General features: G+C 35.6%; 1 protein-coding gene across 2 annotated transcripts in view; it reads left to right on the top strand.

Moving 5' to 3' along the window:
- FGF12 (fibroblast growth factor 12) overlaps positions 1-16,611 on the top strand; it is a 492,718-nt gene extending 476,107 nt beyond the window's left edge. For both annotated transcript variants that reach the window (XM_054585132.1, XM_054585131.1), the window contains one exon: positions 15,939-16,611. In XM_054585132.1, coding sequence (XP_054441107.1) covers positions 15,939-16,057 — 119 coding nt within the window. In that variant the 3' untranslated portion in view covers positions 16,058-16,611. The remainder of the gene's footprint in view (positions 1-15,938) is intronic.
- The last annotated feature ends 2,626 nt before the right edge of the window (positions 16,612-19,237 follow it).

The raw sequence follows: 19,237 nt of genomic DNA, 5'->3' as shown, positions 1-19,237 counted from the left end.
AATGAGGAGCCTTTGCTTCAACCTGTCATTGTCTTAATTTCAGAATAGCTCTGATTTCTTAATTGCCTCATTGACATCTTTTGGTCATTTGGTTGCTTTTACTTTTCTTATTTAGTGATGCTTTAGGATGATTTTACTTTTTTTCTGAGAAAAAATAGGACCATTTTAAATCAGATTTGCTAATACTTGGATTTACTTCCAAGGCTCTTTGTCTCTCTGGATTATGGGACTGAACTTTAGGTGTGAAATATATAGAATATGATGAGAATCACTTCCAAAAATGAGAACAAGACCTCAATTGGTTTCAGATCAAAGACCTTTTAATTGCCTGGAAATGTCTTTGCCTTTTGTCCTAGGGAGCAAAGTTCACTCTTTTGAATAATATTGGATAACAGCTTTAGAATTGCTTGCTTTGGAGTTATTGTACTAAACACATCTCAATTATTACCTCTTTCATTTTTCATTCCATTTCTATCATGGATATCCTAGTACTATCTCTGTTTTACAAATGTGGAAACTGAAGCACAGAAACATTAAGTAATTATTTTGCCAATCAAGCAGCTTTTAAGTGGCAGAGCCAGAATTCAAATCCTCTTTTTAAATCATCAATATTCTTGCTCCCTAAAAATAAAAGACCTTTTTTTATCTTTATTGTATTTTTTCCATTACCATTTAGTCCCCTTAGACCCCATTCCCACCTTTTTCCTTTTCGGTCAATCCCTCCACCCCTAACTCCCCCCGACCCCGGACTAGCTGTCATCCTGCTCTCCATATATGAGTCTGTCCTGATTTTCCTTGCTCAGTTTGTTCATTGGAGTCCACATATGAAATCATGTGGTATTTGTCTTTCTCTGACTAGCTTATTTCATTTAGCATAATGTTCTCTAGGTCCATCCATACTGTCACAAAGGGTAAAATCTTCTTTTTTATGGCTAAATAGTATTCCATTCAATATATGTCCCATAGTTGTTTTATTCACTCATCTACTGATGGACACGAGGGCTGCCTCCATATCTCAGGGATTATAAATAATGCTGCAATGAACATAGGGGTGCCTATATTCTTTCAAATTAGTGTTTTGGGTTCTTTCAGATATATTCCCAGAAGTGGGATCGCTGGGTTGAAAGGCAGATCCATGTTTAATTTTTTGAGGTATCTCCATACTGCTTTACACAGTGGCTGCCCCAGTCTGCATTCCCACCAACAGTGCAAAAGGGTTCCCCTTTCTTCACAGCCTCGCCAGCACTTGTTGTTTGTTGATCTGTTTATTACGGCCATTCTGACATGTGTGAGATGATATCTTATTGTGGTTTTAATTTGCATTTCACTGATAATTAATGGTGTTGAACATCTTTTCATATGTCTGTTGGCCATGTGTATGTCCTCCTTGGAAAAGTGCCTATTCAGGTCCTTTACCCATTTTTTAATTGAGTTGGTTGTTTTTTTGGTGTTGAGTTTTTAAGTTCTTTATAAATTTTGCATATTAAACCCTTATCAGATATATCTGTGAGTATGTTTTCCCATTCTGTGGGTTGTTTTTTTATTTTGTTGATGTTTTCCTTTGCTGTGCAAAAACTTTTAAGTTTGATGTAGTCCCATTCATTTATTTTTTTCTTTTGTTTCCCTTGCCTGGGGAGATATATCTGATAAAAAGTTTCTGTGAGCAATGTCTGAGATTTTGCTACCTATGTTTTCTTCTAGGATTTTTATGGTTTCTGGTCTAACATTTAATTCTTTGATCCATTTTGAATTTTTAGATTCTGGAGGACTTCATGCACTTATAACTTACCTTATACACATGAAATTGGTCTGTACTCTTATACCTCATCTATACTTTGACATCATTATTGTAATATAAAACATACCAAATAATCCTCCATGGATTATTAATGATATACTCCTAGATGAGTATATCATTAAGTGATGTTTACTGGTCAACATTATTAACAGAGATATGTATACTTGAGTACTTGAGGTTTTATTAGGCATTATTTTTAGGAGAACATTTTTCTCCCTGCTAGGGCCCAAAACTACTCTTGTTACCATTATTATTACTACTATTCCTAGTCGAACTACTTCTATAACAATTTATCAATCTACTATTTGCTAGGAAGGTTCAATATGTTATCTAGTTAAATCTTAAAGCAGCCCTATGTTACTTATCATCATTTTATAGATGAGGAAACTGATACTTAAAGTAATTAACCTGTCCAAGGTCACAAGGCTATATAAATATAAAACTGGTATTGTGATCCAGGAAGCCTAGTGGCAATGCCTATGACCCTAACCCCTCTACTGTATATGGCCTTCAATCCGAAGCAAGTGTTTGCACATGAAAATACTCAGACAAGTTACAGAGAGCAAAGTAGAAATATTATTCCAAGATACAACTTGAATAGTTAGTTAATTCTATAGCATGCAAAATTCAGACAGTAAGCAAGTATGTGATGATATAAATTCATATTGGTAGGTGATCAAATAGGATAGTTATGGGAGTGCCATGTTAAAACCAGGCAATAAAGAATTAAGAATACATCACTTTTTCTGATGAATTTTAACAAGCTTCATTTCCTACTCTGTAAAGGAAGAATTGAGACCAGATGATTCTTAAAGTTTTTGGCAATGACATTCTGTGGTGGTTTTTATATGCACATTATTGTAAAACCACATTCCTTCATGGAACCAAACATGGGGTTTACATATAAAAACATTCTAAATACATTTGCTTTATTGAATTATTGAATGAATAAAGTACAATTTTATGAACTATTTCCATAATGGGTAGTTTGTTACTTTTATTGGAGAGGTGGATAGAATGAAGGACATTCTAGCCATAACACTTAGATTAGAATTTTTGATAATATTTTTCCATGTTAAATATAAAGCATATAACTAGAAGATACTTTTAGAAAAGAAATAGAAAATGACAATGTCATAAGAAATTATATGCTGTTTAACCAGAAATGTTGTCAACTATTCTTAGTTTTTGAAGGTATTTTGGTAAACCCACAAGCCTACCGCTAGGACTGATACCAACCAAGTCAGTACCAGAGAGAGGAAATGTCCCTTCTTTGTGAAGGCAACTGACCCCTTGTGGAGGACAGCCAGAGTAGGTTTCTTTTGTTTTTGTTTCTTTATTTCAAATAGCTCTGCCCTTTTTGCAGTTTTGCTGGTGATATAATTTTGAATGTCGGGATTCCCAAAATTAAGCTCTGCCAGTTTGAGGATCTTTCAGTCCTACACTGATTGCATGATAACACAGTATTTATCCACCAACCCCTTTCTGTGCACAGCTTCGCCCTCCATCCTGTGTTTAGAGCACAGGAGGTGTTAATGAAGGGTTGCAAGGGCATCTATTCAGACAGATGGATGGACTCAACATTTAAACCCATTACTATGTGCGTTGTACTTAAACCTCCACTTACATGGGTCCCCTCCCCTGGAATTTAAGACAACAGTGCAGCCTTAACAATTCCCAGTTTTGCCCTTTTAGAGCATTGTTCACTCCACAGATGAGTAACTCCCGGTATTTAAATTGTCTTAGCAGTGACCTCCCCCTTTAACTTCAGATACAGCATCCAAATACTCTGTTACAAAGAACAAGATAAAAATCTCCTTTTTGCCTCCTTCCTACCTCAGGAAGCTCATTAATTAGCTCCTGCATGGTGGCTGGTATTCAGAATCCAGTTTCTTCCCTCTGAAAAGAATGTGTGTATTTTCTAAAGATTTAAGCATTAAGAACTTAACCTGGAAGAAAAAATAGGTTTCCAAAATAAACTTACTAGGTATCATTTTAGAGTCATTGCTGCAAAAGTTATTAAACCTGAGATAAAAAAAAACCCCAAAAAACATTTACCGCTTTCCACCAATTTATTTTCTGGTGGGAAGACAGTACTCACACACACACACACACGTGCATGCACGAGGCAACTGATTTAAGTTCCAGTAGCATAAAGTACATTAGTGCTCCCCAAACTTCTGTATCAGAGCCATCTGGAGAGTTTGTCAGTGCTACAGATTCTCAGAACAAATCCCCCAACTATTCTGTTTTACTTATTTTTGACCGAGGAATCAACAGGTTTAAAAAATTGTTCAAGTGATTCTAATGACACCCAGATCTGAGACTCAGTATTATCAACTGGATTTGTTGTTTCTAGGCACCTGGGCATAGGCAAATATTTAAATTTATTCAGATTATTACGATTAATATATTGGATTTAGCCTTATCTACTGTAGTGTAAATTGACACTCTGATACCATGAAATTAAATATATTAAACGTGTTACATTTTTACATGTTTTATTCCAATTAAGATGGGTGCCTTTTAGTGCTTGTTAAATTACCAGATGGAGTTAGTAGAGATAATGCCAATTATTTTACTAAATTGATCACTGAGAAACTGCAACCTGATAGAAATGAATTAATCATGGATAAATAAATGTTTTGCCAATGATTTTCTGATAAAAGTTTTGCCAATGATTTTCTAAGTAATTTTGAGAAAATAACTTATTTCTTTAACCTCAGTAACTTCTGAAGATAAAGTCAATAATAAATTCCTTGCCCTGTTCATTTAGCTCAATTAGTTGGAGCCTTGTTCCATGAACTGTGACTAGTTTGTGAGTTTGATCCCTGGTCCCTGGTTGGGGCACGTATGGGAAGCAACTGGTTGATGTTTCTGTCTCACATTGATGTTTCTCACTCTGTCTCTCCCTTTCTTTCTCTCTAAAATCAATCAATAAAATATTTAAAATACATATAATAATAGTAAATTCCATCTGTTTCATAGGAATATTATGAATATTCCATGTTATAAGAAAGTTGGATTTCTAACATCTGTCAGATCAGTGAAAAGTGCCTTTTTTATTTCCCCTTGGAAACTGGACATTGTGTTATTGTGCTATGTACTGGACAAATGCTATGAGGGTGTCTTTGACTAAGGGATGAGAAACAATGAAAACTGAATTTGGAGCAAAAAGAACAATCCCTTCGAAAACTGTGTAATAAGACACCAAATAACAGAACAAAGCAGGAGTCTTGATGTAAAGCTCCAATTGTCAGGACACCAATGGCAAACTGATTTTGATATTTTTATTTTAATTAACTAGAAAGATAACTATATGGTTTGTTTTTCAAAATCCTTTCTTAGGCCCAACCATACTAAGTGACAGAATCAGAAAGATGGAGCAAAAAATTACCTCTGATGCCCCTGATTGTTTTAACTACAGAAAAGGCAATAGGTACAACCACCTTTCCTCCATCTTTTAAGTTTGGGATCTCTGCCAGCCTGTGACACCTTCTTCCCCCAAAGAAGTTACCACTGTAGAAGGAGTTACCACTGTAACTTCTTCAAAGAAGCTATTTCCTGCTTTTGAATTCAGTCTTTCATAAAACCCTCCTAACTCTCCTCCATACCTCTTTCTTCCATAGCTCTCTCTCCCTTACATACAAATATTGCTTCTCATCTCTTTCTAAATGAAGATACAGATTTTTTTTTTGTTCACAATGTCTCTTAATTCTTTATGATGAATATTTGCATGATGCTGGGTAGTTTTTTTGGCAATATATGGCTTCTGAACCAGCACTTCTCCTACAGTTTCAAAGGGATTCCATGTGACTTCAATTAAGTTGTGAAATTTGCTTCATGTTCATTGCCCACACCCTTCCATGATCTTCTATAAAGACAAGTAAATATTTTTAGTGGTACATTAACTAAGAGAGGAATCTAACCTTTCCACTTCTTGAAAATTACAGAGGACCAAGGAAAATTTTTTAAATGGTAATAATGGAAAGATCAGCCATATTTTATTAATTTCCTGATGAAAACAGATACAGGATGGGGCTTCTTTATAGAATGTCATTTATGGGCTTTATTAGAAACTGGAGACACAGTGCCTCCATTTGGAAAACAAAGTTTGTCAGCAACAATGACTACCCTCCACACATGTTCCCCAGCTCTCCATTACAGAGCAATGCTGGCACTGAACAACTTGTACCTAGTTTTCACCATAACTGCCAGAACTGTCAAATTTGAAGTGATTTGCAAGAAGCCAGGAGCAAAATAAAAGTAATAATTAGTAGCAGTTGTATTATTTTATATTCCATTTGCATGTCTCATTGTTGTTGTCAACATGCCTCCATAACCAGAGTATCGTTTGATAGTCACTAATACTTTGGGAGTATGCATGTTGAGATTACCATTCTGATTTTAAACATGAGGAAACTGAGTTTAAGAGAAGTGAAATAACTCACCTAGGTCCCTTCATCTAGAAAGGCAGGACTGTGACCAGAGCTGTTAGCTTCCTCAAACACTGCCTAGCATCCAGTATGCTGTTCTGTGAGGGTTGGCCATTGATTGCATTGTAACATAAGATCATTAGTGACGTGACGTGAGTGATTTCAGTTAAGGTAATGAGGAGTAAGTCTAATTAAAGTGGACTTAAGATATGAAAGGAAGTAAGTAAAAGAAGAAAGTGATATTAATGGCACTTTTGAGTTCTGTTCTGAAAGGGAAGTAGGGAAATGGGGAGCAAGCTGGTAGTTACATAGTGGAATTTGTTTAATGCTATTGCAAGATATTTATAGACTGATGGGCACAATTGGGGAGAAATAAAAACTGGTATTATAGGAGACAGGGTCACTGAGTAGAGGGGATGGATCAAGTACACAGAGGCAAGTGGAGGGCTGGATTTAGATAGAGCAGGTGGCTCCCAACCGCCTGATGGCAACCAGGAAGCCAGGATGTGTGTGCGCAGGTGTGTGCATGTTGGTAATTTTTGTGGTGGAAATATGAAAACTTCTTCTTCTTTTTGTCTTGTCTAAGTGTAATACAAAGTAAGGTCGTTTATTAATAAAAAGGAAGGGAGGGAGGGAATGAAGGAAAGACGGAGAGGGAGAGGAATAGAGAGAGAAAGAAAAAAAAGAAGAGAAGACAAAAAAGGAAAGAAAAGAAGGCAGGCTTGTCGTCTGAATCTGAGGAGGGTTTGAGATTTGCTGGAAGTTTGAAGAGGAAAGAGAAGGTATGGAATAGTCACTTGAGAAGAATGAGAGAGGGGACTTGCTAAAGAAATATAGCAGGATTCCAGGAAGTGCTGAGCACCCATGCCCATGAGATTTGGGGTCAAGATTTTCACTTGAGACCAGTCAACAAAGTTTTTATGTTTTTCTCCAGGAACATTACACTGTTTAACTCTGAACTTAGAGCAGGAACCCTGGAGTTGATCACACTTTAACTTGAATGCTGACTCTGCACTCTATCAGCACACTTCTATGAACAAACTACCCTTCTGTTCTTCGGGTTCCTCAATTGCAAAAGAGACCTACAGTGTATTTACCTTCTAGGATCATTTATAATAATCTTAGTGTATATGAAGTGCAGATATATAGTAATATACAGTAAGTGCTCAATTAGTGTTAGCTATGCTTATGAAGACGGCTGTTACATAAGAGAGTACCCACGAGATTGGACCTGGCCCCTGATTTATTATAGTTGCCTGAGTTATAAATAACAGCAGCTCTGACAGTTCACTATTTTTTCTACATTTAAGAAAGGCATTATTTTAATTTAGGTTGTCCAGGAGACATTTTTGATAAGTGAAATAAAAGTGATTGTTGAATGTTGCAAACAGAGAATCTGAACTAACATAATGGCAAGGAATGCCTGCACATTCTGATAACTGCATGTGTAACAGAGGTACCAGTGGGAAAAAAAAGAAAAGAAAAACTTTAAATGGAAAGCCTGCCTTGGAAAGACCTATACCTAATCTTACAAAGAGAAGATAGATTTTATTTTTAACGAGTCTTCAAAGCCCAGCGATATATATTTGGACTTTCTCTTTTCCAATGGCATAACCTTGCATTTAAAAATAAAGCAAAAAAAATAGAACAAATACGAAATATTGTTACAAAGTTGATAGCTTATGGTCTTGTTATGACCTAGTGTAGCATTTTATTTGTGATAACAGAACTGTACGGCTTGCTATAGAAGTATGCCCAGCGTATCTCAGGTAGTTGTGAAAATGGGACCCTTTGTTATGCCAAGTCACGAGGTAACCAGTGTCCACAATACAGACATGTTCTGCATACATTAAAGGGTTGAACTGGGGATTTCTACTGAATGCTATGTGTTAAAGCAATATACGATGTGGGCTGTTGTTAGAAACCTATGCTTATCTTGTCTCTGCACGTGAGGAAGAATACTCTCATCCAATCTCTCTACTTCATTTTTACTCTGAAAGGCAAGATGAATTCCTTGGCTTCAATGTACTATAGATCAAGAAAAGCCAAAACATAGAATAAAAGGAAATATCCAGAATAAGAGGAGGAGAATAACGGGGAAGAGAAGGAGGGGAGAAGATGATGAAATTGAAACAAATATCAGAATGGATAAAAAATAGGAAGAAAACTCATTTTAAAAAACATACTAAAAACCAAACAGAAATGCTCCTCTTTACAGAACATTATCTCCTTTTACCACTTATCTAAAATTATTGATACCACATGTGTTAGAGGAACAGTGATGTTTATCTCAAAAATATCCCGTGAGAGGAAGAAAAGAGAAAATATGTTTTCCCTACACTGAAGAGGGAAGAGGGCAAGAAACGTGATCAAGAGCAGCCCAGAAGGGCCAGATGGAAGAGTGGGGGCCTTGTTAATCTTCAAGTGTTACATCATTAGGGCGCTGAATATCCTTAGAATTTGCTGGAGAGTTGGGCAAAGTGAAATCTGAGAGAAACACAGTTAGAAAATAGTTCTGTACCAAGAGCTAGCATTATATCATGCCCACCGAATATAAAATCCATATCAAAGAGTAGCCCACAAACTTAGGGTTAGATAGTAACATCCCAAGTTTCCCAAACCAGAGGATTTTTTTCTAGTTGTTAAATGGGTAGTGGCACTGAATATGAGTTTCTGTTTAACAGGATCAGGGAGCTGGGAGGACAGGATAGATAAAGAGTTGGGTTTTTTTGTTTGTTTGTTTCATTTTATTCCCAGTCTGGCAAATACTCCTCATTAAACGGAACCAGAATATCAAACTTTGCTCTCATAGCTGTAGTAAACCAAAAACAGAGAGAATTCAAAAACAAAGATTTTTAAAAACTCTAGTCTCCTAAAGCAAAGTAAATCTATTCCTTATGAAATAATAGCTTATTATTAACAGAAAGTGATAGGAAAGCCCCCTTCTTAAATATCACTGTACTATGATCTACTGTACATCAAGAGACTGAGGTTCTTTGCAATTATTAATAAGGTCCTGATTATTAAGAAGGTAAAAACAAAATCTTGCATGGATAGGAGTGATTTGAGAAGCACAAATTCAGAGAGGTAGAATTCATGTAACTATTGGAGATCAGAACCCAGACAGTTCACTAGACAATGTTTTTAAAGGTTTCCCCTAATTGCCTAGTAGTGTATGATTGGAAACTAATACCAGAATTTCAGATTCTAACTAGTAGCTGTATAAAATTGTGGTTAGTGTTTACTGTACAGTAAAGTATGTTATTTTCATACATGGGATTAGTAACTCTTGATTTGTTGTTCAGTTTTATGTGCTAAATTAAGCACCCCAGAAAACAAAAGGATAACCCTTCTCAACATGTTAATTATCTTTACCAAGTGAGCTCCATTTTTCAATTGCAGTCAGAACTATGGTTCTTGGAATATATTAAATATTATTCCTATTAAATAAGCAGCAGCTCCTCAGTTAGGTTTGATTCTAACACATAAGACTGTGTTCGTGTGGCATCAGAACAACTTATGAAAGTTTCAAATGCTGCCATCCTTTTCTTATGGAATCCATGCAGTAAGATTCTGTTTGACTGATTCTTCTTGACTGATCTGGCTGGCTGTAGTCCTGTCATGTAAACATAGTTAGACATTTTTCTAGATAAAGAGACTGAATAAATAGATTTCCCCCTATCCATCCATATACTTGATGGACATATTATTAACTCTGCATTCACTATCAAATTGAGGATGATACAGATCATAATCATGGCTTAAACGATCTAGCCAGGAATTCAGGAGGCCTGACCCAAATTAGCCAAGTCAGTCCTATCCCTCACCACCTCTCTGTTTTACCGCATTCTTCAGTCAGTCACTGTTCTTCCACAGCCAGCACTTCTTCCTTATTTATTAGATCATCCATCTCTCTAATTCCTCTGCATCTGGCGAGGCTAAATCAACATCTGATAACTTGTTTATGTGCTATTTTCCATTTAACTCTCTACCATGGCCCTTTCTGCCCTTTGTTTTGTATGCATACCTGTGATCTCTTAGCTTTGAGCTCCTTGAGGGCAGGAACCAAGAGATTACTTCTTGCAGATGACACAGCAGCAGTCAGACTTCCTGGTACAAAGTAAATATTCACTTGTTTATATACAGTAATTGAACAAATTAATGCTTGAACAAATTCCTTTTTTGCTTTTAGTTAGCAAAGAGTAATTGAAATTTGAAAAGAGAAAAATTGAAATGTCAGTAGTAGGATTAAAGTGATGCGAGATTAATTAAGCCAAATTAAAAGGATCAATAGGTGTTTTGTGAACCAGTTCATCCTATCAAAGAGATCCAAAATACTGTCGATGAAAATAAAGGTTAGGTGGTAACAAATAATAAAAAGCATTTCTTTGAGCAAAAGATTGCAATCCAGGAGGCACAGATCTGGTGCTCTAGAGAAGAAAGAAAGGGTTTATGAAAGCCAAAACCACAAGTGCAGCTGTCATTTAGGTCCTCAATGCAAAAGAAGGATGTGGCTAGCTTAACAAGGATTGGTTATGTCCAATATGTAAATAAGGGATGCAAAAACTTCAGGTGCTGTTCCCATTTAGGCCCTTGATGTAAATGAACGATGCTGGCTGATGAAAGGATTGGCTGCCTTCAAAGTGCAGAATGTAGAGGGTCTGGTTCCCATAGTAAAGAGGAAGTAAAATCTGTGAGGTGGTTTCATGGTTAGCCTAAAGGTTCAAACATTCATGAGTGGGACTTGCAAACAGCAAAATCCTTTATATCCTCCTGGCTTCATTTTAGTTCCCTTGACAGAAATGGCTCTATCTTGGCACTCTTCATTCACGACACCGCTTCTCCTAAGTCTACATAGGGAAGTCAGGTCCAATCAGGTCAGGAAGTTTTCTCAACTAAGCCCCTCATCATATAGAATTTATAGCTTTAGTGCTAATCAAGGCACATCTCTTCCAGAGAACAGCAATTCTTCTAAGATAGCGCCATCTAATAGAAATAATATGTGCTATATATCTAATTTAAAATATTCCTGTAATGATTTTTAAAAATGTGAGATAGATTTTAATAATATATTTAACTCTATATCCAAAATATTATTATTTCAATATTTGATCAGTAGGAAACATTATTACAAAGATATTTTATTCTTTTTGTGTAGTCTTTGAAATGTAGTGTTTATTTTATACTTACAAGGTATCTGAATTAGGACTAGCCACATTTTAAGTGCTTAATAACCACATATGGCCAAATGGATACTGTATTAGGCAGTGCACTGTTAAGATGTTCTCATCAGAATCTGCTATCCTCTCTTCAATCCTACACCCCTTCAATTATATCTCAACCGTCTCTTTCTTAGTACAGCTAAAGACTAGTATTTTTGACAATTTGTAATTGTTGGGTCTTCCCATGCAAATAGAACATCCCTCTCTTTAGTAGTCACTTCTTTGTTTATAGCTTATGCTCAGATCCCTTGTTTCTGTGTGTGTGATTTTTTAAAAAATAGTTATTACTTATGTTGTATAAAATATATACAACATAAATTTACCATTGTAAGTATATATTTCAGTGTCATGTTAGCTAACAGCAAATGGGGTCCTGCTACCAGCCACCAACCCTCTAGGCAAAATTCTGGAGGCAAAGATTTGGTAATAAAGGAAAGGAGTCTTTATTCAAAAGCTACACTCTTTTAGAATAACAGCTTTCCAAATGCATTAGTCACTTAATCCTATCAATTAAGGCTAAACTCTAACTTTTTAGTTAACAGCTTTAATCACTTAAGCCTGTCAATTAAGGCTAATCTCTAACTCTTTAGTTACAGTTTGAATCACTTAAACCTATCAATCAAGGCTAAACACTTTAACACCTGAGTTCTCCTATCATTTCCCCTGTTAGTTTTTAATTATCTTACTGCCATAGGGTTAATTCACAAAAGCAACATAAGACGCAAAAACTACACCATATTGGAGGAATTACAGGCTTCTACTTTAGAGCTCATCTCCCATAGAACACCCAAAGAAGAATAACCCTGCCATCCTCTGCCAGGCCAGCTGGATCCTAGTGTGTGCCCGGAGTTCCTTCCCATCCAAAACACTATTCATTGGAAAACTCAGGCAGCTGCAGCATGATCATCCAGGCATCCTCAAGAAATAAGAGAGCCAGAGAGCCAGCCTCTGCCCTCTTTTTATTTTAAGTCATCTGGCCCATAATTCCAATTGCCCTGGAAGCATTCGGCCTCTCATTTTTTTACTGTCTGTCTTCATGAATTCAAGTACTCTAGGTATCTCACTTAAATATAATTATAAACTATCTCTCCTTTTGTGTCTAGCTTATTTCATTTAGCATAATGTCCTCAAGGTTCATCCATACTTGTGTCAGAATTTCCTTCCTTTATAAGGCTGAACAGTATTTCATTGTATGTATATATCACATTTAGTTTATTTATTCATCTTTTGATGGAGGCTTTGATTGATCCCACCTTTTGACTATTGTAAGTAATGCTATTATGAACATGTGTATGCAAATACAGTCAAACCTCAGTTCTTGAACATCTCCCATCTTGAATAATTTGGTTCTCTACCAAATTGTTCAAAGCAATCCTGAGGGAAAAAAAACAAAGCTGGAGGTATTACATTCCATGACTTTAAATTATATTACAAAGCTACAATAATTAAAATAGTATGGTTTTGAAAAAACAGACACACAGACCAGTGATACAAAATTGAGGGCCCAGAAAGAAACCCACATTTGTATGGGCAACTAATTTTTTGACAAAAGAACCAGAAATGTTCAATGGAGAAAGGAAAACCTCTTCAATAAATGGTGCCTAGGAAAAATGGAAAGCCACATGCAAAAGAATGAAACCAGACTGTTATCTGACATCATACACAAAATGGCTCAAGTCTTAATTATATGACCTGAAACAGTAAAATACATTAAAGACAAAAAACCACAGGTACTAAATGTATGGACTTTGTTCACACAGAGGATTTTATGAATTTGACCCCAAATTCAAGGGAAATAGAAGCAAAAATAAATGAATGGACTACATCAAATAAAAAACTTTCTGCACAGCAAAAGAAACCATAACAAAACAAAAAGGCAACCAACCAAATTGAAGAAGATATTTTCAAACAATATCTCTGATAAGGGGCTAATATCCAAAATATATTAAAAATTAATACAACTCCATAACAACAACAGAACAAAAGAACAATCTAATTAAAAAATGGTCAGAGGACCTGAACAGACACTTTTCCCAAGAAGACATACAGATGGCTGCTAGATATATGAAAGGATTCTTAACTTTACTAGCTATAGGGAAAACGTAAATCAAAACCACAGTGAGATGCCACCTCACTTAGGTTGTTAGAATCGCTATTATCAGTGCATCAAGAAATTACAAGTGTTGGGGAGGATGCAGAGAAAGAGGAACCCTTGTATTCTGCTGGTAGGGATGTAAACTGGCAGCCACTATTGAAAAGAGTATGGAGTTCCTTAAAAAATTAATAACAGAGTTACCACATGACCCAGCAATCCTTTTTCTGGGTATCTATCCAGAAAATTTGAAAATATTTATTATAAAGATATATGTACCCCTATGTTCATTGCAGCATTATTCATGGTAGTTAAGACATGTAGACAACTTAAGTGCCTTGGATGACAGAGTAAAGAAGATGTGGTTCACATATAAAATGGAATAGTACTCAGCTATAACAAAGATGAAATACAGCCATCTGTGATAATGTAGGTAGATTTTGATAGTATTATGCTAAGCGAAATAAGCCAAATGGAAAAAGGACAGGAACCACTTCACTTCACTGACTTCACTGACATGTGGGATGTAAAACAGAAGGCAACACATGAACAAGCAAAAAACTCATAGACACAGACAACAATATAGTGGTTACCAGATGGGAATGGGGGTGGGAAGAAGTTGAAGTGGTGAAAGGGGATCAAATACATGGTAAGAGAAGGACACTAGACTTTGCGTGATGAGCACTCAATGGAATATGCAAGTGATATAGAATTGTACATTTGAAAATTATATACATCTTCTTAATGAATGTCACCCCAATAACATACATAATAATTTTGCATGGTGTGCTTAACAAACATATTTTGTATATATAGTGTGTACTACCAAAAGTGTGGTATGGATTTTACCAGCTTTAACATTACCTGGGAGCTTATTAAAAATGCAGACTCTCAAGCCCACTACAGACCTTTTGAATCAGAATCTGCACTTTTAACAGTGTGCCTTGGTGATTCAGATGCACATTAACAATTAGAAACTCTACTACCCAGTGCATTTGAAGAAACCTGTCTCCTCATCATGAAATGAGCCTGAGGAGAATATTATTGTATCTTAATTCTCTTAATCTAATATTGGATTTAGAATACTTTTAACCAAAACAAGTTACTGCTGTGTTCTCTAAAACGTGTTATTCAAAATTCTCATGAAAAGATCAGCTCCTTCATTTTCTTAAACATCTTTGTATGCTTACAATGTGCTAGGCATTTCATCCTCATAGAAATGCTATTTTTCAAAATGAAATTGTGTCTAAGTTTACAGAGATAGGAAGTGGCTGAGTAATCATGTGAACCCAGGCAGCGTGGCTCCCGAATTGGTGTCTTATCCGCCACATGACATCTATTCAATCACAGCCATTCTCAGATCTCGAGTACCTGTGAAGGGAAAAAGCTATCTGCTTAGAAATGACACTCAGATTAACAAGGCATCGTAGTGATGGTTCAATACGTGGAGGGACTTACCTGTTTGTTTCTAAGTCAAGGATAAAAATAATCCCAGATATTTAAGAGAAATGTTTCATATGCTTTTCTACTGCCACATGTCTATCTCACAACAGTATAATGAATCTTTTCTAATGTACTCAATATGCTGCTAGCTCGTATTTTATGAGAATAACTGTGACTTGAAAACCAGTATTCTTTCTCTGCAGTAATCTAGCACCAGCCATGATAATTTACAAATAACTGAGCTTCAGAGCCAGACAAAACAATGGAGGAGAAAATGAACTATTTATATAGGTGTGAACTGAAGTCACACGGTTGCATAATCACTTTTCCTGTTGCTGAATTAGCTAAGAAGCCATGGACTGTGTTCATTACCTTAGGTGAAGGAAATCTAGAGTAATTGAAAAATTGGGAGATTTTTTTAAACTTTTTTATGGTTTCTCTCCTGTTATCATTTCTTATGTAGGATATTCTGAAAATGACAATAAATATTTCAATTTACCACAACAATGTCACTTACAGTGGGGTTAGACTAGAAGGGTGTATATAAGGATTTTTTTCCACCCAAACTGAGTTGCAGAGTATGGACTGAAAAACAAAGTATCTTTTTCTATCCTTTAAATGTTATACCCTTAATATCTCCTCTAACTCTAGGTGAAAATCCTGTTATATAGGGTAGTAGACAGTAAAGACGGAAGCCTTATCTAGAAGAGAACAGAAACCACTCATATATCTGCAGTTCAAGAAGACTTATGCAGTGTACTCTCAGAGCTGGAAGAGGGTCATGTGTATCCATTAAATATATTATCAGGTTAAATCTTGTTTTTGCTGTGGGGAGAAGAGCTCGTGATAAGAATTAAGAATGTTATAAAATCTAATTTGACATGTTTATTGAGACCAAATTGATGTCTACAATTCTAATAAGTAATTATTGCCGTTTTGCTTTCCAGTGTGTATGTACAGAGAGCCATCACTACATGAAATTGGAGAAAAACAAGGGCGTTCAAGGAAAAGTTCTGGAACACCAACCATGAATGGAGGCAAAGTTGTGAATCAAGATTCAACATAGCTGAGATCTCTTCCCTTTGCCCCTCTTTCATCCCTCCCCCTTCCCCCCCCCCCCCCTTTACCCATTTCCTTCCAATAAATTCACCCAAGGAGAGAAAAATAAAATGGCGATGCAGGACCTAATGCCTCCCCAAATATTCCTTTGTGTAGGCCAGGAAAATTGAACCAAAGCTTTCCTGTTGCAATGTGGTAGAAAATGCACCTGCACAAACATTAGTACACAAATAAGCAAAGGTAAAATAGATCAAACTCCACAAACATTAAAGTAAATTGTGCAATTGTTAATAGAGGTCTAATTGTGATGAAGACATAATTGTAATAAAGATGAAATAAAGTTATTACCTTAAAGAAAAGGGTTTTGGAGAATTGAACTTACAAATTGATGTAATATCCTAAATAGCTTAAGCCCTGGATAATGCTGTGATGAGTGCTTTGTTTTGATTTTGTATTTTCTTTGGGCATCTGAAATGAACACATAATTACATCCTGTTTTCAGGATTTTTTTAAAACCATGATATTGAACATTTATTTATAGATTTTTCAGATGCCTCTAAAATACATAACCAGGAATCATTAAACATCAAGTCAAATCTAATGGTATTAGCAGATATAATTCCTTCATAAAAGAAGTTTCAGATTCTCCTAAGAGAATGTGATATTTTATGAAGGGTATTAACCTAGGATCTCTCTCTCTCTCTCTCTCTTTTTTTTTTTTTCTTTTTTTTTTTTAGTAAATTAGATAAAAAATTTTTTCTAAGGCTGAAGTAACTTTTGGGATTTTTTTGTTATTACCATGCCTTGGCAGTGATGTACACTTTATGTGTTCTTACTGTTTGGTCTGATTTTTAACTATGTGGACACCTTTGAGAGTATAAGTGCATGTCTAGTTGTCTTAGAGTTTTTTACCATCTTTTGCAGCAGGAAAGAAGGAAGAGGGGTGTACCTAAGAAAATATATCCTAGAAAATTGGTCAAAGCAAATTGTGTCTGCCTTTGTAACTTACCAGAGTTTTATGTATACAGCATCTTCCAAACCCTGTCATGATGTTGGGAGGCAGGGCTGTGAAATTCCTAATGTACTGTCTTGTGAAGCAGGTGGCTTGTTTGTTGCTATATATCCTTTGTTTGTAAGACTCAGTGACAATAAGTATGTCTCCTAGAACACAGAAGGGTACTTGTAATAGACTGAATTTTTCACAGGTATGGAGAAACAATATGGAGTTAATAGCTATGGTTTCAACAAACAGGATTGTGAGAGTGGCTTAACATAGAAAAAAAACTCAGTGTAAGACTAGGCAAATGCATAGTTAGGAATACTGAAGTATTAGAAAAATATTAGGGAAGATATGAACATTATTCAATTGCCTTGGAAATAGATCTACTTAGTCCTACAAATCAAGAATGGTGTAGAGACATCCAAATTAAAACAACAATACAGAATGTTAAAAAATGTATGCAGATTTATGGATGTTATCAATGAGGAGACTTAGCATGTTACTTCTCCTATAACTCTACTGTCCAGCATGTATTGTTCCAAATATGACTCCCTAAAATATGTACACTTTGCAGAAGCTCTAGGTCGTCACTTCAATGATCTTGCCATTGTTGCTGTATTCTTACAAGATCACTGTAGTTTCTCTCACTCTACACAATCATTATTCTCTAATAGTGGTTTGTGTACTTCACTAAGTATTCTATTTATGTTAACTGATTAGCAGGAAACAAAATGAGAATTTACCTAATCAATTGCAAAGAAGGAAAGCTATGTATTTAGGCACGGATTTTGAACACAAATTTGCAAGAAATATTTTTTAACCAAAATATTTGGAAAGTAACAAATAAAGGCATTTAAATTAAAAAAAAAAAAAAAAGAATGTTGCTCTTCTAGGAAAAGAATGCCTTTGTAAAAAAAAAAAAAAAATCTGGTTGTATTTCACCTTGTCATTCTTGATTCAACTGGATTATAAACGTCCCTATCACTTTCAGGACCAAACAAATCCCAAGCACAAAGCCTTATTTTCTTTGAAGAAATAAAAAGAGGCTTCTACAAAATGGGTCACAGGCTCCCTTAGTATGATGACGTGAGCTTTTGTGGGGATACATACACACGCATGTGTACACTCACCACAAACTCACCAGCAACACAATCGGCAGTTTGTTACGGAGTGTTATCCATTACAGCGATGGCTTCATGACAGAATATGTTTAACCCAGTTAAATAGTATGGAAAATATGATAGAGATATGAATCTCCAACAAAAGTCTTCCCTCTATTTTCAGTGGCTGTTCGTTTGTCATCTAGAGTCACATTTGTTTCCTTCCTGACAGCAGTTAAGAAGCAGGGTTCTAACTACCCAATTTGTGTATTTTTTTCTCTAAATCAGTTAAGCAAATGTTCAACACACTGAAATGTTTTGGATATTCACTTGGTCTTAGCCACAATTAATTTCAGAGAATACATTGGAAATCTTGTATTACTTTTACACATTAACCTGACAAAAATTCTGGTTTAGAGCAGAGGTGAACATTTGCTTAACTGATGCTTACTCTGTAAGCACATGAAACCTGTAATAGAAAATGTCAGTATTCACAGTCTAGGTTTTTAAAAAATTGGCAAATTAGCTCCAGAAATATGAGTCAGTTTAATAGTTCATTTTTCAGGCTTATTCCAAGTAAAATAATTATTTACTTTGATATTTATTATTCCAATTTCTGGGTCTCAATTCATCCATCATTTATTCTCCTATAAGTGAAGTAAGCTTTTATAGGAAATTAATTCATTGAGGTGTTCTCAGGAGAAATAGGACTTCTAGCAAAGCTTTGTGATTGGCTATGCACATGTAAGTTAAGACATGTTTATCTAAGAGTCCTTATTGTAACATGTTTCAAAATCACTGGCCTTAAGAATGAGAACAAAACTTTTGAGACTCTCACAAAATAGTTTTCTGGTCAATATACCTAACTTGGTTTTTAAGCTAGAAGCTTGAGGTACAGAAACAAAATGGTGCCGAAGCTCCATTTGCTAATTCAGAGACATCTGTTGCTCAGGAAACTGGAGAACAGCAAGCAAACCTGTTCTTGATCACAGTAACAGTTTAGGTTTTGAATTTTACATATGAATTTTATAGCACATTTTTAGCCACGATGAACTGGCCCAATAAAGGATGTCAATTTGATGTACAT

Source organism: Pteronotus mesoamericanus, unplaced genomic scaffold (assembly GCF_021234165.1).
Source record: "Pteronotus mesoamericanus isolate MK-2021 breed Mesoamerican mustached bat unplaced genomic scaffold, CSHL_Meso_final contig_82, whole genome shotgun sequence".
Lineage (NCBI taxonomy): Eukaryota > Metazoa > Chordata > Mammalia > Chiroptera > Mormoopidae > Pteronotus > Pteronotus mesoamericanus.
This window is presented reverse-complemented; position numbering and strand designations above follow the sequence as displayed.